The 27,337-nt window shown below is 42.1% G+C and overlaps 1 protein-coding gene and 1 long non-coding RNA gene across 9 annotated transcripts in view; one reads left to right on the top strand and one right to left on the bottom strand.

The window, feature by feature from the left end:
- The window catches only part of Fgf12 (fibroblast growth factor 12), a 567,610-nt gene that overhangs the window by 368,912 nt on the left and 171,361 nt on the right, over nucleotides 1-27,337 (bottom strand). The window contains exon 1 of one of the 2 annotated variants that reach the window (XM_087575301.1): nucleotides 6,996-7,467. The exons of the other annotated variant lie outside the window; for it this stretch is intronic. Coding sequence (XP_087431427.1) covers nucleotides 6,996-7,086 — 91 coding nt within the window. The 5' untranslated portion in view covers nucleotides 7,087-7,467. Of the gene's footprint in view, nucleotides 1-6,995; nucleotides 7,468-27,337 lie in introns of those variants that run through there. 2 annotated transcript variants of the gene reach the window in all.
- LOC148002658 (uncharacterized) lies at nucleotides 7,333-26,929 on the top strand. Of its 7 annotated transcripts, none has more exons than XR_015633586.1 (8): nucleotides 7,490-7,673; nucleotides 8,717-8,937; nucleotides 10,787-10,892; nucleotides 11,958-12,147; nucleotides 12,680-12,813; nucleotides 13,956-14,060; nucleotides 21,824-21,946; nucleotides 26,462-26,871. It is a non-coding gene; the product is annotated as an uncharacterized LOC148002658 (long non-coding RNA). The 7 variants fall into 7 exon arrangements; XR_015633587.1 differs by having other exon boundaries at nucleotides 7,513-7,673; nucleotides 11,958-12,023; nucleotides 26,462-26,929; XR_015633584.1 differs by lacking the exons at nucleotides 21,824-21,946; nucleotides 26,462-26,871 and adding an exon at nucleotides 15,978-16,642 and having other exon boundaries at nucleotides 7,384-7,673; nucleotides 11,958-12,208.

Below are 27,337 nucleotides of genomic sequence, written 5' to 3'. Positions count from 1 at the left end.
GCTGGAGATTAGAATATCTACTACAGAAGGCATCAGAGAGAAACTGGAGTGTTTTTAACTGGAAAGAACCCTAAATATAAGCCCCCTAACACTACACTAAATGTTTAAGCATCACTGCTTTGTCCCTTACTCCCTTTCTGATTTTCTTTCCAGCATACTTTGAGTGAAGAAAATTACAGGGAAACAAGGTGTTTGTTCACACTCCCCTTTGCCCACAAAGCTGCAATGGTGGCGTGTGCTGTGACACTGTCAGTGCCTTAAGTAACTCAGTGACTTCTTGCTTACCCAGATATGATTGGGGGGAATCAGAATCTCACATCAGAATAAGGCAGATAACACAATACTCTCTACAGGATTCTTATGAAGAAGATTTTAACTTCTCATTTCTATTAAATGTTAAGCATAGGTCGTGTCATGGGTTCTATCAACTACAGCTACTTAGGGACACAAGTTGATGGAGTAACTGAGCACCACCACCACCCACTAGCAGCAGCAGCAACAAAAAATTTGAAACTCATTGTGCTCTGGGCTATTAGAGCTCCCATGTACCATTGCGTCACCTGCCCACATTTCATTTGCCAGTATTAATCCAACAGCCACGCTTAACTTCATGGGGATGGAATACTGCTACTTGAAGTGGTTTAAACGGGAAATATCCCCATAGGAGCTAGCATGTGAATATTTGGTTCCTGATGGGCGGTGCTGTTTAGAGTGGATTGGGGGTGTGGCCTTGCAGCCATCACTGGGGAAGGTCTCTGAGAGTTTGAAGCCTCCCGATTGCATTTGGAGCTGTGAGCTCTCTGCCCCCTTGCTCCTGCTCCCATGCCTGTCACTCGTTGTCATACCTTCCTGCCAGCATGGACCCTTACTCCTCTAGAGCAGTGGTTCTAACAACCCTTCCTAATGCTTGAAGCCTTTAATAATACAGTTTGTTCCTCATATTGTGCTGACCCCTCACCATAAAATGAGTCTCATTGCTAACTCATAACTATAATTTTGCTACTGTTATGAACTATAATATAAATAAATATCTGATATGTAGGATATCCGATATGTGCCCTCTGTGGAAGGGTCATTGACACCCCCTGCAAAGGGTCTCGACCCACAGGTTAAGAACCATAATCCCAATTAAACTCTTCTGTAAACTGCTTTCAGTAATGGTGTTCTATCACAACAACAATAGCTTATACAAGCTGACGGTATTTGCAGAAGGGGACACTAAAGAGTCAAGTGAAGGACGCAGATGACAACTCTACAGTGAAAAAGTAAACAATCCCGTTAACAAATCAGAAGGCACGAGGACATCTCAACCCAGCCAATCGGCAAACGGCACACAGCATATGACAAGACTGTCCATAAAATTTGCTATTAGAGGATTTTTTAATTAAAACAGGGGAATATGACTGCACATCCACGACACTGCCTAAAATCCAACAAATTCACAACAAATGGGGGCAAGGAAAAGGAGCACACGTGTATCCATTCACTGCTAGTCAGATGCAAAATGTCATAGCCACTGTTAAAGGCACTTTGACATTTCCTTACGAAATCAAAAATTTTTTATTACACAATCTAACAACTGTGTCCACTGGCGTTTGCCCAAATGAGTTGAAATTATATGTCCACCTAAAAGCACGTGTGCTGATGTTCATAACAACTTCATTCATGGTTTCTCAAACTTTAAATTACCAAAATACCTCATCTGCTAGGTGAATGGATAAATGAACTGTTATACCTGCAGACAATGGAACATCTTCAGAGTTAAGGAAGAGATAAGCTGGCGAGGCATGAAATAAAAGTGGAAAAAACTAAAATGTTTATTAAATGAAGGAAGCCACTTTAAAAATACTACACACTACATTATCACAGCATTATGATATTCTAAAAAGGCGAAACTATGAAAACAGATTTTAAAAACCGATGCCCTTTAAAAGTTAGGGCAGATGAATAGGAGATTTGGGGAGCAGTGACAACATTCTAAGTGGTGCTGGAATGGAAGGCATATGTCATTCTCCAACTCTGTGGAATGTATAATACCGGCAGAAAACACACAATGCCAGTGTGACTTCATGCATTGCCACAGATGTGCTTCTTGGGCAAGTCACTGAGAGCAGAAGAGAGCAGAAGAGAGCAGAAGAGAGCAGAAGAGAGCAGAAGAGAGCAGAAGAGAGCAGAAGAGAGCAGAAGAGAGCAGAAGAGAGCAGAAGAGAGCAGAGGAGAGCAGGCTCTTGTGAGGGCTGGGGTTTGCAAAGCACCTCTGTACTTCCTCTCAATTTTCTTAGGAATCTACAACTACTTTGGAAGACTACGGAAGACTCCCAATGACCCTGCATGGATACGTAGTAGACAGTAGGTTATCTAAAACAAGTTAGCCAATAATAAGTAACATATTCTTGAGGTTTTTTTTGTCATTGATTTTGAAAATCTAATGTAAAATTTAAACACTGAAAAATAAAAGCCACAGGAAACCATAAACAACCAAAAATATGTCCTCAAAGGGAGATTTTGTCATTCTTTTTGTTTTTCTTATTTTGATAGGATCTTTTACATAGTTGTGCACGTGTGTGTGTGTGTGTGTGTGCGCGCGCGCGCGTGCATACATGTGCGGTCATGCGGACGGATGCATGTTTGCTAGACATAGAATCCAGGATGGGATACAGCAAGGCAAGCACTCTACCACTAAGCTATACTGTCTACCCATTGGATTTACTGAAATATTTGGATTTTTAAAATACTGAATTGAATTCAAGATATCATCAAGTACAAGATATTTTATTTCCTTTGCCTTCATGGTGGACATCTGTCACATGAACCTTTGAAGAAAAAGTATAGTGCTTAAAGGGCAACACAGACACAGAGGGCTACAATTCTCAGTAGTGCCCTAATGTTGAACATGGAAAGAAGGCTCGGCGGGTAAAAGCATTTGCTGCACAAACATGAGAATCTAAATGTGACTCTCTAGAACCCATGGAAAGGCTGGCTATAGTGTGAGTATCTGTGATCCTAGTGCTCCTATGGAAGGATAGGAGGTTGAGACAGGAGAATCCCTGGAAGTCCATGGGCTAGCTAGCCTACTATACACCATGGAAAAAACAACAAAAAGACCCGATCTAAAGCAAGGTGGAAAGAAAGCAAGGGTGGCCAGGAGGTTATCTTCTGGCCTTCAAATTCATGCCATGGCAGAAGAATGACTACATTCACATGCACACATGAACATTCATCATAAAAATGCATACACAAAACAACTATAAGATGTTTAGAATGAAGATACCTTTCCAGGAGATAAGCTTCATGAACAATAACCATCTATAGTAAACAAATATCTCTTCTTGAATCGTTTTCATTTCCCTGTAGAAAAATCTGAGCCTAAGCACACAAACTTGATGCATGGCATCTGAGACAACTGGTCTGTGTGTGGGCAGGTTTCATTGGGATGTTTGGGCTCTATTTGAAAACAGAGGCACTGTTTTAAGTATGTTTTCATAAAGCTTGATCAATGAGTTATCTTTTTTGTCCAAAGTATTTGACTTCCATGTCAAGGAAAGTAGATGTGACTTCTGGCTCCAACTCGAGATATCTGATTACCCTCATGCTGCCAAAAAGCCCATCCCGTACTGCATACAATGGAAGAGTCCCAACCATCACTACGGTGTGGATTTTCTCGAATAACTTGGTGACAGCCGAAGCAAGCAAGCACATGCATCCATACCCGCTCACACACTTACTCCTCCTGTGAGGTCCATCTCTCAAAGGATCTGCCCTCTCAGGAGCCTGTGTATTAGGACAAGATTTGCTCCTCTAGAAAAAATCAGAACGATCCCTGCTGCACTGAGAAGGTGGTAGCCCTGAGCTTATTAGTGGGCCACCACTGCCTTTCCCTACTCTTCTTCAGAGGGCATGGGAGCAGGCCTGTAAACCATTGTTTTGGTCCCCACTCTCAGTGCCCATTTCTTTGTGAAAGTCCCACCTCTTTGGCTTCACTTTCTCTCTTTAAACTAATAGGTTTTTTTTTTTTTTACTTCATAGGTTTAATAGAAATGCCATATTCTCTGAGCAGGAGTGTTTAGCATCCTCAGTTTCTATTCTGCCTTTTAATAGGTTAGCTCCATATGCTTAAAAATCACTTCATTTTAACGAAAGAGAAAAAAATCCTCTATCAAAAAAGCTGGGAGCTCCGCAGTAAGCAACTGACTTCACCATGTGTGGAGACTGCCTTCCAAGTGTTCCTGCCTTCTCCATCCTTCCGAACACATAGGACTTACACAGAGGAAGAATCACACTAAACCAGACATGGTATTAATATTTAGTAATGCAGAAGAAGCAATAGCAGTAATAACATATGAATGACACTAAAAAGCTCAAGTCCAATGGCTAATTTAAATCCGGGGGCCATTTAGTTGACAAAATGTAAACAAAAAGTGAAACACAATTTCAAGGCTTAAGCTTGTTAGTGGAATCTCTTAATCTATTGTAGTAACTCACATTCCATGCCCCCCCCCCCAGGTCTGTACTCAGTACAACTGCAATGAAGAAATTGCTAGGGCAGAACTGTAAATACTTACTGACATTGTTTCAAACATTAGTAAATTCCTTCCAGGCAAGATTTTAAAACTTATGGTGCTTTCATGGCCTTGTTTTTATACATGCACTTCATGAAAAAAACTTCTTATTTCCTTATGCCAACTTGCATGAGAACATTGGGCATATCAATATTACCTGCAGGGTTGCTGTGAGAGTTTATGTTAATAACAGAAGTCACAGTAATGATATTAATTTAAAATGAAACACACTGACAACATCTGAACATTCCAAGCATGTTGCTCATGAGGTTAAAAAGTCTTTTGAGTGTAGCTGGTATACTAGAGTTCAGTGAAATCTTCATCTTTTATTAAATCATTTCATTCTAACTACGATGTGTGCGATCACAATAACTTAGATTTGTGTACAAGCTATAAAGCCAGGCTATGCTAGGTGCACACAATTGTAAGCTATAAAGAGTCATAATTTAAACAAAGACCCTGCAATTCTAGAAACACTCTTCTGGCAAACAGCTACATATTACATTTCTGAATGACTGGAGAAAAGGTCTCATCTTTCCCATTGGGTCCTGTGACCTTTTACAAAAATTCCTCTAGAGTGCTAGTCCCCCAAAATAAAATATTCACCCCCCCACTAAGTAAAAATACAGATATAAATAAGACACCACAGTTCTTACAGAATCACACATTCGAAGCAGTGAGGTCACAAATAGAGGAACCAGGCAAGAGCTAACAGCGTTTCCACCCTTTTTTTTTTTCTTCTTCTCTCACGCAAAAGCCAAGAGTTTTTTTAAAGTGTAGTGACTTATGGAAACTGGCTCATAACTGGATCTCTTGACTCGTAAGTCCCAGGCTTGCAGCAGCCCACGCTACCCAATCACCCAGATCACTCCTCCTATTTTCAGCTGTTACTATTTGGGAAACTAGCTCCTCTGTGGGTTAACTGGGGGGATCTTACCTCATTTTATCTGAGGACGTGCCTTGTTTGACTACACACCACACATATCTTAACATCTCACACCTAGGAAGAGAATTCCCTTGGGACAATCTATTCACATTCTACTTCATATAAAGCAGGTGAACAGAAAGGATGCTTGCATGCATCTCTAGAGGTTTCCTGGGTCACAAATCATTAAGATGGAAAGCTTTACTATGACGCTTTTTAAAAACTGAGCATGTAAGAACATCTTTCAGTACTCACACACACACACACACACACACACACACACACACACACACACAATCAGTAACAAAGCAAAATGACAGTCTAGCTAATCTTTTGAATCACCTAGAAGTAAAACATGAGACCACATTGCCAATTTCATTTCACAGCCATGTTCCACCCACTTCACATAATTAAAATTTCTAGTTCTTTTAAAAACTGGGTTCCAGGCTTATTATTTTTTTTGACTAATGAGTAATTAGAAAATCCAACTTTGAGAAAGGATGAATGAAAGAATATATATGTGTTTCCAAATATAATTTTCTTAGTCCTAGAACAGAGTGAAAATAGGTGCCATTACCAAATGAATCAGATCACCAGAAATAGCACACAAAGTTTCAAACACAAAAGCTATTATAATGTTGTGTAATGTTGTTGAATTTGTTAGTTATTTGGGGCTTATAGATGGAAAATATATTCTTTACAGAGACGCTCATTTAGACATAATATGGTGCCTTTCCTGTCTCCTCACACCCCACCTCCGCTTTTGAGAAAGAAACCAAAGTGCACAGAAACTGAATTAGCCCTTGCAAAATTAATAGATGATTGATTTAAAGGGAACTTTCATCCTTTAAAGGAATCAAACAACAGAAGAGAGCTCCACGAAACACCACATCATCTTGCAAGGCTTGTGCAGAACAAAATGCCTTCTTTGGTTTTAGTTTGCTTTTATTTTAAGCCATTAAGTATTTTAATGATTTTTCTCAATGGCACAGATTAACTCAAATGATCTGGTTTTCTTTCCTTTCCTGAAGGGAGCAGATTGGCTAAGTCCCAGGTTACTTGGGAGCCTCCTGCTTCAGCACCAAGGGCAGAGATCGCCCCATCTCCAGAGAAAGGGTAGCCCATCTCCTCACTGGCAAAAGTCCACTTTCAGACAAAGCAAGAAAAATAAGATACCTGTCTGCCAGCCACCTGTTTAAAGTCCCCCTCTGCAGCCGATTGCACCAGCAACTTCTCCGAGGAGACCCCGGACAACCGTGAGTCCCAGGCCGCCCTAGCAAGTCACAAGGAGCAGCGAGGCGCGAGGAAGTGTGGGAGCCGGTCCCTCCCGCTCCCCGCGTCCCGGACCCGCAGGCTCCAGCTCGGGTGCGGGACGACAGCGCGGGTGACTTCAGGGCTACACACACTCACACACACGCGCACTCGCGCACACACGCGCGCGCTCGGAAGCCTCGGGCCCTCTGGGCGCAGGGCTCCCGCGGTGGGCGGCCGGGGAGGGGACGTCGGCTCACCGCTTGGGCTGTCGCTGGACCTCAGGCTCCTTCCACAGAGGCACTGCAGCATATGCACTCCTTTCTTCAGAGAAAGCGCAAGAATCTTCATGGAGAGACTCGCGCGGGGTCGGCCGGCTCCCCGCCCACCTCGGCTACTCCTGAGACCCGGCGATGGCCTGTGAGGGGCGCTGGGGTCCCCAGCCCATGGCACGTCCCGGAGACGTGAAATTCGTTCGCCGGGCTGGGGCTCCGCCGGGGGCGGCCCTCCCGGGGGCCCCGGGCTCGGCCACGCCTCAGCCGGCTCCGCGCGACACTTTGGGACTTTCAGGAGGGCGGCCCCACTGCGGGAGGGAACGCGGGCGCCGTGGCGCGGAGGACGTCACCGCGGGTCGCGCCTCCTTCGGGTCCCGCTACCCAGGTCTCAGCTGCCTCGGGGTCCCTGCTGCTGGTGGCTGGGGGCGTGGCACGCGGCGTGGGAATCCGGCGGAAGGGAGCGCCCGCAGGAAGGGCTGGACCCGGGAGGCCGCCAAGCGTCAGAAGCGAGTCGGGGGACTGAAGGGCGGGGGACAGGGAAGCCGGCTTAGCGTGGTGAGAGAGCTTCGCGTGCAGGCGATGAGAAAGTGTACCTAAGAGGTCATTAGGTTCTGCTGTGAGAGCCCGGACTCCTGGATTTCTTGGCTAGGGCTGTGACCTTGGGTAAGTCTTTTGCCATCTCGGGTGCCTCTCCATAAATCTGGACCAGGAAGAGTGTGAAATGGGGGTGTGGGGTGGGGGGAGGTTGACAGCTTCTGATAGTTCTCTCCCTGGCTTTCCAGACTCTTGGATATGTTTAGCATGAGGGCAGTGGGAAGGACCTGACTAGAACAGAATTGGAAAGCAAGAGGCAAGTGAAGCAGCATCAGATAGCACACCCGCACTTTACTTGATGAGAGTATTCTGGTACCTCTGCCTGTCAGACTGTTCAGTTGTCCTGGGGAGGTCTGCTTGGTGTTAAAGGGCTCATGTTTCTCTAGAAGGATACATTGAGTTCCAACCCTCACTTCCCAGAGCTTATGAATGTCAGAATTAAAATAGCGGTGTGCATGGGACAGGGAGCTCCTTTAAGTGAAATCCCTGTGCAGAGAGGAACCTTCAAGGACAAACATCTTTGAAAGCACAGATGCTGGAGACAGGCTGAATTCAAGTTCTTTGCTGTGTGATCTTCAACCCATTAGCTTCTTGGCATTTCAAGGGTTACAGAGAGCTTCATGTACCCCTTGCTGTGACTTAAGAATGCACTCACTATAAGTGCCTTCACGTTATCTTCCTTCTCTAGGGTTTTGGATCATTTTCATATCCTAATGAATGCCAGTATGCATACCAACCAGTACCTGCACAATGTAGGTGGTAAGAAATTCAGTGGCTCCCCAAGTAACGCATTGTTAGAAGTTTGACCCTGACACTGAGTCAGAAACCAACTTGAACACTTTCCATTCGTTGTCTCCAGGGCATGGAACACTCCTTGACTTGTTTTTCCAGGGAGAAATTAAGACTAAATGGCTGTCATCACTCCATCTCTCTTCGCCTCCTTTAGGCTTACCTCCACCGCTCTCCCTGTGTTTCCCAAAAGTTGAAATGGAGGTTCAAGTTCTTTAGAACTTCCCTTTTCCTTCCAAAGGTGGTAGAAGAAAGTTGGAGCATGTGGAAGAGAGTCTTGAGCCCGCTGTCACTGCTGGCTCCATGCTTTCTGCTTCTTTCAGAAATCAGGGTGGTTCCAAGACTCCAAGAAGATAATCCCCAGTCTCCCACCAAGTCCTGCCTTAGCCTCATTGATCAGTGAGTCCAGCAGAGGATCTGTGAGTTTCAACGTCCTTGAAGAACTTGCTGAACCCACTCCTTTGTCATCACGAAGAAAGTTATGAGGCCCCCAAGGCAACCAGCAGAGCCATGGCCTTCCACTTTTCTATCTCTGCGGGAATTAGTAAGAAAATTGGCTCATCTGGGATTCTACCCATTGAAATTCCCCAAGGAGGGAGAGACAATTAGCCAAAGGAAAACATCTAAAAATAGCCCTTGGTGCTGTAGCAGAAGGCAGCATGTTTTCCGGTAGCACGCTCCTGCTCCGGAACCCAAAGCCCAAAGCTCCTGCTTCACTTTGAGAGGAGTGGTATTGGCCAGTAAGGAGCAGTAGGGTGAGACCTTGGTTCTCAAAGGAACTTAAGTAAGTTAGGGGGTCCATATGGAAATTCAAAACACACCTACTGGGCCTCCCCACCCACCCGACTAGATTGTCACATGGATTCAATGGGCTGGGACACACGGAAGTGTTTAAGATTCTAATTATTTTTGCAAGGTGAGGTGACATTGTCAGCTTCTAGGTCTAGTGTAGTGGCTCTGATATTGATGACAGGAAGTGCTTAAGTGTGAATCTTCTGATTCCTCATTAAGTCTGCAACCCTGCCACCTACCCACAAAAGACCAGGCAAGAAAGTCAACTCCATCACAGTTAATACTCAGATGGCCTACTCTCATATCTACCATGCCCACGATTCTTAGGAACCAGGTATATTCATTTCAAAGGAAAAGAAAGAAAGAAAGAAAGAAAGAAAGAAAGAAAGAAAGAAAGAAAGAAAGAAAGGAAGGAAGGAAGAAAGGAAGGAAGGAAGAAAGGAAGGAAGAAAGAAAGAGGGAGGGAGGGAGGGAGGGAGAGAGAGAGAGAGAGAGAGAGAGAGAGAGAGAGAGAGAGAGAAACAAGCAAGCAAACAAACTGAGGGATTGCATTCACACCCTGTCTCCTTACCAAACTACTAGATGTCCATTTAAATCAGACAGCACAGAAGCTTGTAGTGTGATTTTTCTTTTCTTTAGAATCCATGTTTCATTATAGTGGGACCCAAGGGGAGTCAATCGCTAGAATGTTGTTATTTAAATTGTTTTTAAAGTGTTTTCTCACAGCCCCTCATATAGTTGACATCAGCGCCCACAGTTCACCGTCCCTAAAGTATCATACGCAGGACTTTAGGAGAATTCACTTTGACGGTGAAAACCATAAAAGCCAATTAAGTGGCTAGCTAATTTGGACCAAAACTTAAAAGTTTTCTTTCTATGCATTTCTAAACCAAACTCAAACTTCTGTGGTAATGATATTTTACTTAAAATGCATTACACAGAGTTGTCTTGACTAAATATTACGTTATATTCCGTTTCCGGTTAGGGCTTTTTGCAGTTCTCTGTGCTTTCTGTTTTTAATCATAGTGACCTGGACCGGTTCTAACACATAACTTAGCAATAGGTTTCATGAAGAAATAATTAACATGCTTGGAGAGACAAGCTCTTGTTATAAAGACCAGGATGGCTTAGAACTTATGATCCTCCTGCCTCAGCATCCCTAGTACTAATATTAAAAGGGTGCAATAGCCTCGCCAAGTAGTATTTAATAAGACTTGAGTAGATTGGCTCATAAATAGATTTGTTTAAATTCTAAATACCCAATTTTCACCTTTAAAACATTATTTACTTAAGGTTTATATGAGTTAGCAATTGTATGAAGGGACAATGTCACTTTCAAATTGGGGCTAATGTAAGATATTTTGGTTCATATTGAACACAGGAATTTGCTCACTCTTGGCATGACCTGTGCAATTGGTGTGCTTATCTCCTTGGAACCCTGCATTAAATGAATAATAATCCATTAAGAATGTGTCAGGCCCCCACATTTTTACTGAGTATATGAATGACTACTAAGTAGATAGCAACCTTCTCCCTCCCAGAAAACCAAGCAAGCATATGAGCTAAAAGATCAAAATCTGTATTTCTTTTGTCCCTTGTAGGGCTGCAAACTCTGCCCATAGCTCATGTTTTAGAAGTCCCCTCAAACTGGAGTATGATAGGCTACCATGACAATTCATTCAGACACGACAAGGACAGACCCCAGAGGTCAGTTTACTTTACTAATAACATATTAACCAAATTAACAATTTTCAAAAAATATAGACACAGCTTTATACTCTTATTGTTGTTCATCTTCTTCTTTGTTGTTTCTCATCAAATTTTTGAGGTTCGGAATGACTTTCAACTCATGGAAAAGTTAAAAGTGCAGGGTTGATGTACAACCGTTCCAATTTCTGCAAATAGTCACCACTTATTAAACCACTCTGCAAACATTGAGCTCAAAAGTTTTACACTAGCACCTGATGATCCCATAAAGTCGAAAACTCTGTCAACTTCCACAAGGTTTTCTCTCCCTGCACATTTTTTTTCCTGTTTCGGGATCCAGCTTGGACTTTTGGTAATCCCTGAATAATCTTCAGTCTCCTGCAATCTTGTGACAGACCCTCGACCTTTTCTTGTCTTTCAAAACCGCTACGCTCCATAAACATTGGTCAAATGCATCGTGAAACATGTTTGCAGCTTCTGATTATTAGTCCACAGTTATTCAGTTTGGAGAGACTGTCAGAGGTCGATGTGGATGATGCTCTGACGTCATCAATATGTCACTAGCAGAATTCAGGCAGTCGACCTAGGTAACCTTGCCTAGGTAATTAAAGTGGTGTTTTATATTATAAAAGTCTATTTTGAAATGTATGCTATACCAGCGGCCTACTGCTCCTCCTCCAACTCTGGCCTGCTGGTTTTAACATTTGTGGGCAGATCCTGTATGTAACAGTTGTTACTGTGTTGTGTGCCCAGCTGTGAGCTCAAACACCCTTCATTTCTTTTATAAACTGGCAACTAGTTTAAAAGGCCATCCCCTTCTCCACTTCCTTCTTTATTCAGTTATTTATATACATGTGGCCTCACAGAGGGTTTCTCTGGGTTTTGGTTCCTTAGCATTGTCCTGTGGCTGAGGCTGTTTTAGCCTTAGCATTGGGAACTGGTGTTTGTTTGACCCTGTGGCCTTTGTGGGCAGTCCCTGTTTTTAAATCAGTTTCTTCATTTTCTGCCATCACATGATGCTCCAGATTTACCTTTTATCTTTGTCTTCTGTTTGTATTTCTCCAGCTCTAGAATCAACGAACTTTCCAGTGAGTCCTAGTTTTCATATAGGGTCTGGATCTGGATGCTGAGGTATTGTTTGTTGGGGCATTAACTCTGCTAGATCCAATCGTGCTCTCTGAAAACCATATAACACGTAGATCACTTATTTCTACATTGACTCCATCAAAAAGAGACTCAGGCAGATGAACCCAAGGTATGTCACTCAAGGCTGAGATGAAGATGGCCGATTCCTGGATCCTTGTCTAACAGCAAAGGTTTGAACTTAGCCTTTGCCCTTGCCTTGTTTGTAACTTCTTTGCCTAAAAGTAGCTTTCGTGGTTTATACTCGCCTACCTCTCTAGTCTTAGTACACCCCTAAAGTAGCACATTGCAAACCAGAATTGCAAATCAATACTCTCAGGAGAAATAAACTTGCTACTGGGTTCCCACTGTATTCAGGTGGTTTTGGCACTGACTTCGCAGAACTCTATCAAAATGTCATTTCTCAAAAGTGTCTTGGGCTAACTCTGTATTTGTTCCTCCTCTTCAGTGTGGGTAATATCCAGCTGTAACTTAGTTAGACTTATTGATGACATATGCTCCATGTTTGATCGTCTAAATTATTTTATTAAAGTTAATTAACTTCCTTTAATACCTGGGCGTCTAAAACATTGTTTGGTTGCAAAACCGAAGCTTTATAAAATGTATCTCACCTGAGGAATGCCCCACCATTCTTGTCTTTCCAGATTGGTATCACCCCACTCTTTCTCACCTCTTTCCTGAACACACCCTGTGCATCCAATGTTGCTGTCTAGAGAAGACATACTGGTAACAGACACTGACCAGAGTCAGGCTGAAGACTTGAAGATGTGGTAATCTGGTGAATGAGTATTCTATCCTTGTTAAAAACGTGTTACTTTATGTACTGCTCCATGCACATACATGCATCTTGGTTAAACAGATCAAAACCAATCTGAGTTAATCGGAAAGAGCTTCCTGTGTGGAGTCTCAAGGTTCTCTCTTTCCTGTGCAGTCCTCTCTTTTCTCTTTCTTTCCTCCCACAAGTATGCAAACATCTTAGTGAGAGATCTAGATGTACTGTCTCTAGATTAGCAACTGATGCTCTTTCCTTAACTTGTTGAATGCTGCCTTTTGCCCACACAATCCCACCAAAGATTTTTCTTTTTAAAAAAAAAGTCATCATAAACTACACTATTCCAGATTCAAGTGACATATTTTACTAAGAGTTATTGGTAAAAGATTTTTTTTAAATCCCAACTAGTTCATTAAACTCTCCCTCTTTTCCTTCAGAAACAATTTTCATCCTGGATTTCTCTTTGCTTCTCCATTAACATCACTCTTCTCCCTAACCATCCTGCAAGCATCACTATTTTCCAAGATGGTATTCTGGAATATTTTTTTGCTTTCATTATTTCTGGACATCACCATTGCCCTCTGATGATTTTGCTTTGTTTTCTTTACCAGTACAGAAATTAATACTCTTTATATGCTGGCTTATGCACTTTGATGATCATGTTGGTATTTGTTTTACTCTGCCTTAGTTCTTATGAAAACATATACAATCTTTAAAACTTGCCCATCGACTCCCTGCTCCAGAAACCTCCCTTGTGTAGTTTCTATGCTCCTCATTGAGGAATCACCTGTGCGTATTTCTTAGTACACAATGGGCACCCAATAGTCTCTGACATGTCTTGTTGATTTTAAGACTGTCTCATAACCAAAGAGGCAAAGAACTATTTATATGGATGTCATAAAAACAATCTTTCAAACTAATATACAGTTATAACTCTAATAGATGAATTAAAAGACAAACACCTGGTTCTGAAGAACCAGGAAGAAGAGGGGTCAAGGGTTGGTTTGACTTGAGAACTTGGAAAAAGCTGAGAGTCACCACAGCTAATATCATTTGTGTAATATAATTTTTGATATATTTCCTTACCTCACATGAACATGTATGCATGGACAACCCCATGCACATGCAAAATTTTTATCTCTTTCTAGGGAATCTGAAGCTTACTCTTCACAAAATCCTACCAGTAGAATATCCCCACACACGTGAAGAATCAGAATGTATTGAAACATCAATAAATAGCTTCTGAACGGAATGTGAGTCTTATGTGGAACTGCACTACAGTTATGCATTTCACTTTCTTTCAAGTCTAAGTTAAGTATACACCTCATCTAAAGATATGGCCTTAATCAGATTGATCCGAATCCTACATTTCAATGAGATTCAAAAGCAATCAAAATGGTTTATCTGAAAATAGGTCATTAACGAGAAGCTGAGACATGGCTTGGTTGCAGTGTTTGCCTTTCAAGTATGACAACTCTATTTTATACCCCTATCACCTATTTAAAAAACCCAGGTGTAGCAGCACATGTCAATCCCCTCAGTCGGGAGGTGGAGCTAGAAGGATTCTCAGAGCTCATTGGCCAGCCAGTCTAGACAATAAAGCAAACAAAACACCCAGAAAGCACTAAGTTCAGTGACATTCCCTGACTCAAAAAGCATGCAGAGTTATTGAGGAAGATAATCAATGATGGCTTCTGCCTCCTACCCAAGGATTGCACACGCGTACCCATATGTATACACAGGTACACACTCACACAAGTACATATACAAGTGCAAAACTAACCTTACTCTTCTATTACACACAAAAGCAGCATATGTCATATTTTCTTTCTTAAAAAATCAATGACATAACACACCTACCAGATGGTTCTGTGAATAACGATCAAAATAAGGGAAGTCTTTAAAGGAGCAGCAAGACGCTCAAGCTTGGGGAAGAGCAGACTTTAAGCCCTTGAGCTGACTCATCCAACAAGAAGGTCGGGAAGACCAACAGTCAGAGACAGTGCAGAAGTGTCTACAGTGTCAGTCTGAGAGTCTGATACTTCTAGACACTGCGGGTGCTCCGTTCTGACTTAATAGACTAATTATCATAGAATGAAATATGGGCGGGACAGAAAGATCGGGCTTCTCTAATCTTATGCAGGGTGCACATTAGTTACCGAAAACTCAGGTGACAAGAGAGGTCACCAAGATAATGCTTCTAGCGGGCAGCATTCCGAGCATCTTTGGTTTGTGTAGATCATCGATTTGGACGCAAATATAATTTTCATTTGCATTTCTTTGCTATCCTTTGAACTATTTCTACTTCTTCCAAGAGCAGTGGATAAAGTTTGTGCTTGATGTTGGGATAATCTCTTGTGCTGGGTGTAAAAGCATCGCCTGTCAATAAAGCGCTGAATAGCCTATAGCAAGCAAGTCAGGAGAGAATAGGTGGGACTTCCGGGAACAGGTGGGAATTGTGGGAAGGAGTCAGGGCAGGAGCTTCGCCAGCACCCCCTAAACAGAAGAGAGATAAGCAGCCGATATAGAAGAGTAAAAAACAGATTAATATAAGTTGAGTGCTAGCTGGGGAACAAGCCTAATCTAAGATCAAAAGCACTGTAAAAAAGTATAAACCTCAGTGTCATTATTCACCCACTGGGGTTGGCATGAAAATCTCTAATGGTTACAGCTTTCAAACTGGACTAGGGATGACTCCTCAACTCTAACACTTAGACATGAGGCTTTATTTTAGTTTTTTTTGTTTGTTGGTTGGTTTGCTTGTTGTTTTATGCTGTGCAATGTGATAGGTATTAATGAGTATTTAACAGAATTATTGGCAGAGTCGGTCAAGAGAGAATACCTCAGGATAATGCCCTCCAGATAAGAGATGCTCAATAAGCATCAATAGAATGTTAGTGCTTATGGGGAAATTGCCTAGGAGTGATATGCCAGTTCTTATGGGCCTAACCTGTACCTATGGGCTGACTATTATAAACCCAAGAGATTTATAAGAGGGGGATCACCATGAGTTTCAGCCCAGTCTGATTAATACAGTAAGTTCTCAGGAAGCTTAGGTAACAGTGAGGCCCTGCCTCAAAAACAAAAGAAGAGACCTAGTTAAGTCTCTCCTCTCTTTTCCCCCAAAGATTTTCTTAACAAAGTCGTGTATTTCCCTCACTTTTCTACAGCAGACCTGACTCACGCACACACACAGTTGGGGAACGGAAGCGCCTTCTGCCTCAGTGTGGCTTCTGAGCTCACGGTGGCTGATTTAAACAATACGTGTTTATTTCTTAGTTTCCAACTTAAATCTTTGCCTAGACGATGAACCGTAGGCCCTCTTCCTGGCTTTGCATGTACCAAGATGACGCTGAGGTACCAAGACGACTCTGACGCCATTTTATGAATCTTAGTAGATTCTGCCGTCAGAACACCGGTGTGGAAGGCGAGTGAAAAGCCCGCAGCAGGATTTCACGTGTGCGCTGAGCATATGGACACCTGAAGAAGTACTGCAAGTGAATACACGGAAGCGTGCTGCTGGCTGTGTGTCCGAGACTGCTTGGTGCTTCGTGTTGACTAATGGGAAAGCATCTGAATGTTCACAGCATGTGCTGTGGGCTTGGAGCTCAGGGCTTGGTATGAAGAGTCTGTACCAGTCGTCTTTCCAGCCCTCAGTTTTTATTTATATAAACTACGAACAAAAGCATAGCACAGGGTGTTCAAGTAGGCCAATGTATGTGAAATGAGAAGTACGATGCCTATAGAATGATTAAGACACTCAGCGATGGTCTTATCATTAACTCTTTCCTTGCCTTTCTGTAGCATCCTATTAATAGGAAAGAAATATTTTATTAAGGAACAGCGCGTCTCGTTTGCATTCCTGACTAATTTAAAGCTGTCACACCAGAGTGCAGGTCGATGTTAGAGCACTTCCCTAGTTTGTAAAGTCCTGGATTTCATCCCCGGGTACTGAAAAAGAAAAATCAAACGATATTTAGAAATTAACTCTTGAGATAATACCAGCAAACCCATCCAACAGTACGCCCTTCGTGGCCCACACAAAGTGTTTTCTCCTTGGTGTCTCGTGAGCCCCAGGAATTGTTCTAAACATGTAATTGCCACTCGATGATTCTGAGGTCAAATGTCGAAGTCTTCACAAAGCCATACAAAGAGGTTTTGGTGAATTTTATCAATCCCCAAAGAGACATTCCAGGATTGGAATGGTCTAGGAGTCAGAAATAAGGATAACATTGAGGTGACTGCGAAATGCTTGAAAAATGTCTCAGTGAGTGCTTTAATTACAGGTGTCTCTCTCTGCCAACAGCCTCCTAAGCACTGTTTTTAAAGTTTTAAATGAGAAGGACTTTTATTCCTGAGAACCAAAACCAATTATTACGCACAGGGGTAACGTGGAAATTCCACTCGCTATGCAGACAGTCTAAACAGAGGGATACTAAAACTAACACAGGCCCAGCAGGCTGCCTGCTTCCAAAGCCAGTGCTCACAGATGAACACAGACCACACTCAAGATCGACACCTTCACTGCTCAACTAATGCTTTCCGCCTCCTCAAAACGGAAGAGCTTTCCAGTCTTGCTCTCTGCTGACCTAAGTAAACGAACACGAACAAAAATTGAACGACGGCGCCTTTTTTTGGCCCGGTCCTTCTTTTTTTCCTTTCAAGAATCTATTTCTTCATTTTTTGAAGAGAAGTCATCTGGGGACAACAAAGTCTGCCCATATTTATATGGTATGACTCTCAGCAAGCTGCAAACTCGGGCTGAAATCGCTTTCTCTCACCCTATTTCTCCCACACACCTTCCCCAGAAAAGGAAGGATAGATGCAAACATCTACTTTCAAAAGCAGGTGTGTCTCACCTCATAGCTTCCTCAAAGGAAAGTATCGTGATCTCTGTGATGTTTTATTGGGGGGGATTTATGCTCAGAAATACACATCAATTTTAAAATATTATCTCACTGACTTTTTAAAAAAGTCTATAAAGTAACACTAAGTGGACTGACCAGGTCATATTTATTAATTTAGGTGTGTGTGGTGTGTGGTGTGTGTGTGTGTGTGTGTGTGTGTGTGTGTGTGTGTCTCTCTCTGTGTGTGTGTGTGTGTGTGTGTGTGTGTGTGTGTGTGTGTGTGTGTGAAAAAGATGATGAATTTCAGAGCACTCAAGGGAGTGTGGGGTCCATGGGAGGAACTGGAGAGAGGAAAGCAAGGGGAGAAAATGACTTTATATATTTACTTTAAAATAAAAATTATTTTTAAACTGTATAATAATTTTAGCATAATCGTTTTCAATCTTCCTAATGCTGAGACCCTTCAATACAGTTCCTCATGTCCTGGAAACCCATAACCATAAAGTTACTTTGTTGCTATTTCTTAACTCTAATGTTGCTACTGTTGTGAATCCTAACAGTAAATATCTGATATGTAAGATAACTGATATGTGACCCTGTGAAAAAGGTCATTCGACCCTCAAAAGTTCCGTGACCCACAGGTTGAAAACCACAGCTTTTAGAGACTGAGATTAAGTTTCTAACATTTAAAATTTGGCTCTCCAAGGACAGCACCATGTGTGTCTAGATCTCTGGCTAATACTAATTATTTCAGGACAGTGGTTACTTGCCACAAATACTTGGAAACCCATTGTTCTTTCACTCAGATTTTTGTTTGTAAAAAGCAAAATGATGCATAAGACGTTAGAGAGCCCCTGTGTTTAGAACTGTATAGCCAGACACACTAATATTTCCGCAATAAAATGTCTACATTGTCTTATAAGTGAGATGAACAGAACTCAGTGTGTCTCCAAGTGAGTTGGTTATAAAGGTAAGGGGTGTAAATGATTGTCATGGCTTCTTGGATTTAGAAATTCCTCGTAAGTACCTTTTCTGAACTTGGACTTCGGACATTGTTTAAGTTCTTTTCTAGACAAGAATATGGGTAAGAATCCTCTAGGTCAATTCTAATTCATTAAATTGTGTCATGGGATAGCCAAAATATCAACTCTTTTATTTATGCAAAGCTTCGTGTCAATAGCATGGTATCTTTCCTCTGCTGTCTGTGTCTCTCCATTGTGAATAGCTTTGTGTCTGGTTAGCCTTTATACCTGTGGCTCCTGGACAAGAATTTTCCTCAGCAGAATCAATGAGTGGAATACTACAAGCTAGCTTCAGGAAAGCACCACTGGCCACAGAACATGTCCATGTGTTCAGCGTACTGTCTATACTTTTTCTAAGATTTATTTATTTGTATTTATATGAGTACACTGTAGCTGTTTTCAGACACATCAGAAGAGGGCATCACATCCCATTACAGATGGTTGTGAGTCACCATGTGGTGGCTGGGAATTGAGCTCAGGACTCTGTAAGAGCAGACAGTGCTTTTAACTGCTGAGCCATCTCTCCAGCCCCTTGGCTACACTATAAATGTGGACAGGCTTGAGGTTTTTCGATTTTGTTTTGTTTTGTTTTGTTTTTTAAAAAGCTATCACTGAGCTGAAAAATGGCTCAGCCATTAAAGGCTATGCTCGTAACCAAAAATATAGGAGTTTGGTTCCTAGCACCCACAGCTGTCTCCAGTCACCTTTTTTAACTACACCACACCTGCACACGGACTACTAATACAGATTAAATAACAACTCTTAACAAAACTATTGTTATTTAAAAAAAAGTCTGTTCTTGTCAAGTACTTCTTAGAATTCTAAGCAAAAATTAACGTCCTTACTAGATTTCCTTTGAGCTGTCCTTTAAGAAACCAGTTTCTACTTAGTGTCATGCTCAGGAATCGTAAGTTAAAACTTAGCTTTCTCACAACACACAATCAGTTTTCTAGTCCTTCGATCACGATTCTATCATTTGCAGAAGCATGAGTTAAGTTATTCAGTGAATTAGAGTTACGCCTTCCCATTTCATACTCTTGGCCATGCCCGAAACATGTGGCATTAGAGCTCACACATCTAGTAACTTGTAAGTGTGTAGAGCATATATACAAACCTTCAAAACGATTTAAAGAACAAAAGGAATACATCTAGTGTCCACGAAGGAAACGGTGGCACCAACTTTTGTGTATTTTGCTTCTAGGACCATGTTAAATCCTTTCAAAATCCTGTTTTCTTTTAACTACACATAACTGTACACAGTTATGTCAACACGCTTGACAGGTTAAACAGGGGCTAATAGACTGAAGTCTACAGACCAAATCCCTAACTGTTTCACTTCGTTTTCTGGGAACATGCCTGATACCTGTAACATACCTCTAACATACCTGTAACATTTTTGGATCACAGATCCTCTAACTGGGTAATAGAACCACTCTAGTCTGGTCTACACAGCCTGAACCACTCAGGATCTGACCTTTAAAGGGGCCACTGACTTAGGCAGAAACTAAAGGCAATAATCAACACAGGAAAAAAAAAGAAACAAACTAATAAGAACTTCCAAAAACTAGACATACCTTCAAAAGTCACACAGTAGTGCCTTTTGATAGGGGACAAACACTAGCAAGCCAGTCATTAATAGAGACTAGGGATTTTCATAGTTACAATTTCATAGTAACTATTAACACTGACTCTGAAAAACCCATGAGAGGTAAAAAGTCTCACAGGCTTGCAAAGCTGAGTTCATGCTGCATTATAAAAAGTTTCTAAGATGGATTTTCTTCTCTCGTTTTAAAAGTTTTATGAGAAGCTTCATGCTGAAAGCAGTAGATTTTTTTTTTATTTTTTTTTTATTAACTTGAGTATTTCTTATATACATTTCGAGTGTTATTCCCTTTCCCGGTTTCCGGGCAAACATCCCCCTCCCCCCTCCCCTTCCTTATGGGTGTTCCCCTCCCAACCCTCCCCCCATTGCCGCCCTCCCCCCATAGACTAGTTCACTGGGGGTTCAGTCTTAGCAGGACCCAGGGGAAAGCAGTAGATTTTTATACCTAGAGGTTTTACTCAAATAAATTGTATTTTTCCTGAAAACTGTATTACAAATTTGAATTAAAGTGCTCCGGGGCTAGAAGAGGGCTCAGTAGGTCAGGGACTTGCTGCAAAATCACTGAATCCCCAGCCTCACTGTAAGGGCTGGGTACTGTATGCTTCTGTAACCCCAGGGCTGGAAGTCAGAGACTGACAAGTGACAGTGGCCAGGGGCTCACTGTCCGGCAAATAATATGGATCAATCAGGTACAGACCGTGTCTCAAAAACAAGTTAACATGGCACCCTAGTGTTCACATGCATAAGCAGAATCAAGTACACAGCCCACACACATGTGTACATATGAATCTCTCTCTCTCTCTCTCTCTCTCTCTCTCTCTCTCTCTCCCTCTCTCTCTCTCTCTCTCCCTCTCTCTCTCTCTGTCTCTCGATATTGATAATAAATATAAAAAATGAAAGGTTGTCTAAAATATTAAAAATACTATAAAAAGTTGTGGAACATTATCATGTAGGATGTTAAGGAGTTGGTTATAGACCCAGACTGATACACTCACATTTCAGGTAACCACCACTTACTAATGTGTGCCACTGACACAGAATCAGAGGACACTGAAAGGCCCCCAGTCCCTCAGCTGAGGGATCAGGTTGTCCACATAACAGACATCTCCTTCAGAATCATGACTACAGCTACTTAAAAGCTTCAGTGTTCATTTTTCTGAAGAGGGCTCTAGGGAAAGAAACAGACACATAAGGAGATCACATGAGGAGGGTTGGAAAGTTCATGCACAAAAGCAATGTTGCTGGCAAACTCAGCCAGGACAAAGAGGACCATACCCTGCTTCTCAACCTGATGGAAAGTCCATGTTGACTAGGATGCGGACGGTAGCCAGCAGTCTCCACTGTTGAATCATACAGGATGACTGTGCCAAATACCATTGCCCAAGAAACCATGTACCATGGAATCCTCCAACGTATGAGTATTGACCTAGCACTTGCTCTCAGGGCCTCACTCCTGACTGTGTGTAAGCTTAATTACTACAACAAATGTCTCACATTTCCCACAGCACTGACTTCCATTTCTTTTTGTGTACCCACAAAAATAGCGAGCATCGTAAAGAACAGCCTTCAACTGTGATGTCTGTAAGAGGGAATTCTAACCTATAGAGGGAAGATCATCTTCCCTCCACACATATTGATCTATGTAACTCCTAGGAAGCCCTTCACCGGTAAGTACTACAGGGACGTTTACCAGCTGGGCTGGGAATTCTGTCTCATAGCTGTCATTGCTTCCAGCTGGCTATTGCCCAGAGCAAAGTAGCCAGGAGATGCATGATGGAAATACTGGAATTGCAGAAGCTGGAGAAGCTAAGCCCTAGGAGAAAAAGGGATTGGCCACAACATATTGCAAGGGTTCTCGTGTGGATAAGATATCGTCACTAGTATGAGAGTCTACCAGCAAACTGAGGTCAATGGCTGGTACTCAAAAGAGGTGTCCCTCAAGACTATTTCAGAAAATTGTCTACCCTTCCAATCCCTCCACATAAGGAACTTCCTATCTCTGCTCAAAAAGACCTTCTTGTCAGTTTTAGAGACAATTTCTAGCTTTGGGTAAAGAAACTGGAAACACATGGCTACACTTTCTGAGACAAATTTAGGTTTGGAAATTTGAGAAGAAAAAAATTACTTAGTTGGCCTGATTAAAGGCAGAGGGGTCTCCATATTCTCAGTGCATTCTACCCAAAGAAACTAAAGAAGAAATCACTACATCCTTAACTCTGAGCTTGCTTCAAGCGTCCAGTTATAAATAATGACTTGAGAAAGACCCTCTAACTGAGGTCAGTACTCCAGGGATAAAGATTTTCACACATGAGCCTCACTGAGTAGGATCCAAACCTCTTGTCATTTACTTATCATCTATGTCACTAGACGATGATCTCTTTGCTTCTCAATGGTTTCTTTTAATTACTGGTAAGAATGACCACTTGCACAGTACTTTAAGGGTCTATAGGACATTACAAACGAAGTATCTATTGCACGGTAGGCTAAGAAGAGCGAACTAAATAAATCAAACTCATCATTTGGTTACTCATCATTCATACTTAAGGACCACATCTGTCACATGGAGAATAAATGGCTCTATCAACTCTGTCCCTGATACCCAAGAGCACCTATAGAAAGTGCTACAGGGCAAACCACCCAGACTCCATCCAACTCAACCACCACAATATTCCTTAGAGATCCTGAACTCTGTGTGCTAACTTCGAGTTTCATTTTGCAGACCACTTTTGTTTCCACGAACATGCTGGCCATTTCCAATGACAATGGGGCAGGAATGAACCAGTGCACACGTTCCCAACACTCTCTAACTTTTCTACTAGTTCCTTAAAGTGGCTCAAGTGAACCTGTCTTCCTGAGGCTGGATACAGGAGAAAATCCCTAGTCATACCATACTGAATTTCCTTTATAACATTTCTGCCCCTCCATTAAACTCGTCTCTTTTTGTCACCTCAATTATATCTACTTATTTCAGGGGAAGTGGTCTCTCGTCATTATTTGGGCCTTGTAATGGGATGAGATCTTTACGAGGGATGTTAGAGTCAATTAGCTTTGATGCTTATACAAATTTAGATTACACCGTGGTAATAACTGGTCACGGAGGTGACACTAGATTCTGATCAGCCTTTCTGAATGTAAAGCAGGATTCATAGCAAATATTACACACCCAGTGAGTTCTTCAAAATATCTGATCTAGTGCACTAAAACTCTTATTCCACTCCAGCACTGTCCAGGGTTGCCCATAAACCACAAGCATAAAAATGAGCATTTCTGCTCTGTGGCTTCTCTCACATTTTCTGGATCTTGTGAAAAGAGATAATTCATATTAGTTTGAAACTCTTCCTAAGGCATGTGGTGTCGTCTGCTCAACTGGTTCCTGTGGAAGAATACCAAGAGCCTACACCGTTTGGGAGCCTCCATAAAGGCGATTAGACATGTTGGGCATTACGGTAATTAGAATGCCCTTTATACATCTATGTCCAATGAAAACACAAGTGAGAGAAAAGTCTTTTGAGTTATTAGTTTTAAAATGTACCGAATGGCCCCTTTATAGGCAGATGATTAGAAACATAACTGAAACAATAAAATAGAGAACTAAGGAGAGACATCTCTGAGTACAGAATTGGGGTGTGAATCCTGTAGGTATGCTTCTATGTGGGTACTTTTGAATGAAACTTCAAAACATACATATTTTCGGCCTGTTAAGTGTCAGGATGCTGAAGGGGAATGGAAGCATGTGGTGTGCTGTTAGTCATTTAACTTAAATACCTTAATTTCTAAAATCTTGATTTACATGTTTAAAGTATAAATTAGGGGCTGGAGGGAAGGCTCAATGGCTAAGAGTACTTATGGTTCTTACAGCTAACCAGGGTTCAGATCCCTCCTGTAGAGTGGCTCAAAATCACATGCAGCTCCAGTTCCAGTGAATCCAGTGCTGACCCCTATGGGTAAGGATGCATATGGTGCACTGAAACCCAGGCGGGAGCATGCACGAGCACACGAACAAATGATAAATATATTCATACAAAATATAAGACATGAGTAGACTTTTAAAATTCCAAATTCTTTTAAGGGTTGAAGTTTTCCAATGAGACCCAGTTGGATGCCTCCGTTGAACAAATTAAAAATACTCCAGGAAGAAAGTGGACCACAGGGGATAGTTGGCCATATGTGTTGCTTACTTTTCCACTGCTGTGAGAAAACACCATGACCCGAGAAATGTAGAGAAGAGAGGGATTCCTTGGGTTTACAGTGCAGACATGATAAGAGTCCAGCACCATCACAGCTGAGAACCGTGGCAGTAGGCAGGCACCACAGCAGAAACAGCAAACTGAGGGTTCACATCATCAGCCTTACACGGGAAGAAGAGGAGATTAAACTAGGAATGGTATAGCACTTGAAACTTCAGAGCCTGTCCCTAGTTAGTGACTCACTTCACCCAGCAATGCCACACTTCCTAAACCTACCCAAACAGTGCTACCAATGGAAGATCAAGTATTCAAGTACCCCAAAAATGTGGGAGATAGCTCGTACAAAGCAGCAGATTCCACTCGCTGGCCCCCATGGGCTCCTGGCCATATCATAATATAAAGTGCATTTAGTCCAACTCTGAACGCCCTCTTAATATCTAAGGTTTCACACTATTTAAACATCCAAAATCTCTTTTGGGACTCAAACCAATCTCTGAGTTATAATTCTTTGTTTGAAAGGAAGAGCAAATTGTAGACTTCCAACATGCAGTGACACAGAATATACATCATCATTCCACATAGCAGGCTGGGAGCGCAATGAGGAAAATACCGAAGCAAAGTAAGACCAAAGTAAGCTCAGGAGGTTAAACGTCAAATCCTGCAGCTCCATGTCTGGTGTCAAAGCTTAGACGCTTTCCATGGTCCAGTTTCACTCCTACACTTTACCTCTTGCTGCTGGGTTGTTTCTACTCCCAGTTTGCAGCTCTCCTTTGCAAACCTCCCACTGTTCCGGCATCTTCAACTTGTTGGGCTATGCAACATAATCCATGTTCCACACAATTGCTTTTCAAGACCTTCAGGTAGTGACTTCCTTGACACATACCTGGCCTCAATGGCTCTCTGGGACTGAGAAGAAAGATTCCACAACTCCATTACTCATGCACCCCTAATAACTCTAATGCTGGTAGCATATAGAGTGAGCACACTGTCAAGTTTGGCTGTAACCCTGGGATGGACCCTGCCCCTTGGTATATCATTTGTGGCAATTTGATTTGCTGTTTGTTTCTGGGAGCAGACAACTTGCCATAGGTTATAGGGTAAGCTGGGTGGGGTGTTGTCCTGAGGGCAGCTTCTGTTTTCTTCCCATACAGATCAGGTCTCTCCTCAATATCATTATCTCTTTCATCTGGAGCCTTGGCTGAAACATTAGACTCCTGTCTGCTCTTTTTTCCTTCAAGCTACCCATTTTGGAAAATTTGTGTTTTTTTTTCTTTTGTGTCTCTTTCTTTGTAGAACTGCATAACAGTCAATAACAACCACAAAATAGTTAATAACATAATGTCTTGAAATCTCCACCAAAGAAATTAGTCCATTAATTTTCAATTTAGCCTTAGGAAGGTTCTTAGGACAAGGGCAGAAAGCAGCCTATGTATCACAAGGATAGACTCTAGCCCAGATGCTAACAGTATTCCCTTCTGACATTTCTTTAGCTGAGTCCCATAGTCTACATCGTTCCCCAGACTGTCTTCCATGCTCTGACTTTGATGGTCAGTTGAGTTCTACTTAGAGTATTCAACAGCTTTCTCGTGCAGAATCCCCAAATCTTCCAGATTCCTCAAAACAAAAACATGATCAGGTCAGATCTGTCACAACAACTTCTCACTCCTGGGAACTACTTCTGTATTAGTTAACTTTAAATTGCTGAGACGAAACGCAATGACGAAGGCAACTTACAGAAGAAATCTGCTTATCTGGACTTAGGACTCCAGAGGGTTAGGACCCCATAACAGAAAGAGTAAGGCAGCAGCCAGCAGCCAGCAGCCAGCTGGAAGTGGAAGCTGAAATACAAAGTCTCTCATCTCAAATAGCAATGGGGATCTAGAGCAAACTAGGAATGGTGGATGACGTTTCAAACCTCAATGCTAACTTAAATTATTTGTATCAAAAACAGCTGTGGAGAGCTCAGCAGTTAACAACGCTTGTTTTTTCTTGCAGAGGACCCTGGTTTCATTCTCAGAACTCATATGGTGGCTCACGACAACCCTTAACTCCAGTCCCAGGGAATCTGATGTCCTCCTCTGAATGCCATGGGTATCCGGAAATGCATGTTACACTTGAATTCATATTAATATACATAAACTGAATCAATAAAACATCTTCACAAGTCATTTCCAGCAAAGCCTTTACATTGTTCTATGAGAACAAATCGCTACTGTATTGGTCAAAAGGCATTACAGTGAACATGACAGATCATGTTTCCTAAACTATATCATACAGGCTAGCTACACAAATGATTAGTTAGTCTAAAAACATCTGGATTGTTTTAACCATGCCAAGTCATTGAAAGACTTTAATTTGCTGTAGTTACAATCAAATTTGTGATTCAATAAAGTTATTTTTCATAGAAGGTTTCTGTGACAGCCCCTACCCTCACACACATCAAATAAAGTCTAGAAAGGAAGCTACTAAAGAGAACTGCTAAAATTTGTGACAGATGCTAAGATGTTGCTCTCCATAACTGTTGACTTCTGACAAGAATGGGGGTGAGGAAGGACTCACTTATCTTTAAAGTGCTGGCCACTGGGAGTTTGACCATGCTCCACTGTTGTTGTTGTTATTGTTGTTGTTGTTGCTGTTGTTGTTGTTGTTCTTCTTCTTCTTCTTCTTCTTCTTCTTCTTCTTCTTCTTCTTCTTCTTCTTTTTCTTCTTCCTCTTCCTCCTCCTCCTCTTCTTCCTCTTCCTCCTCCTCCTCTTCCTCCTCCTCTTCCTCCTCCTCCTCCTCTTCCTCTTCCTCCTCCTCCTCTTCTTCCTCTTCCTCCTCCTCCTCTTCCTCCTCCTCTTCCTCCTCCTCCTCTTCTTCCTCTTCCTCCT

The sequence above is a fragment of the Rattus norvegicus genome, chromosome 11 (genome assembly GCF_021556685.1).
Source record: "Rattus norvegicus strain SHRSP/BbbUtx chromosome 11, alternate assembly SHRSP_T2T, whole genome shotgun sequence".
Lineage (NCBI taxonomy): Eukaryota > Metazoa > Chordata > Mammalia > Rodentia > Muridae > Rattus > Rattus norvegicus.
The sequence above is the reverse complement of the archived record's forward strand: the minus strand, read 5'-3'. Positions and strand labels throughout refer to the sequence as shown.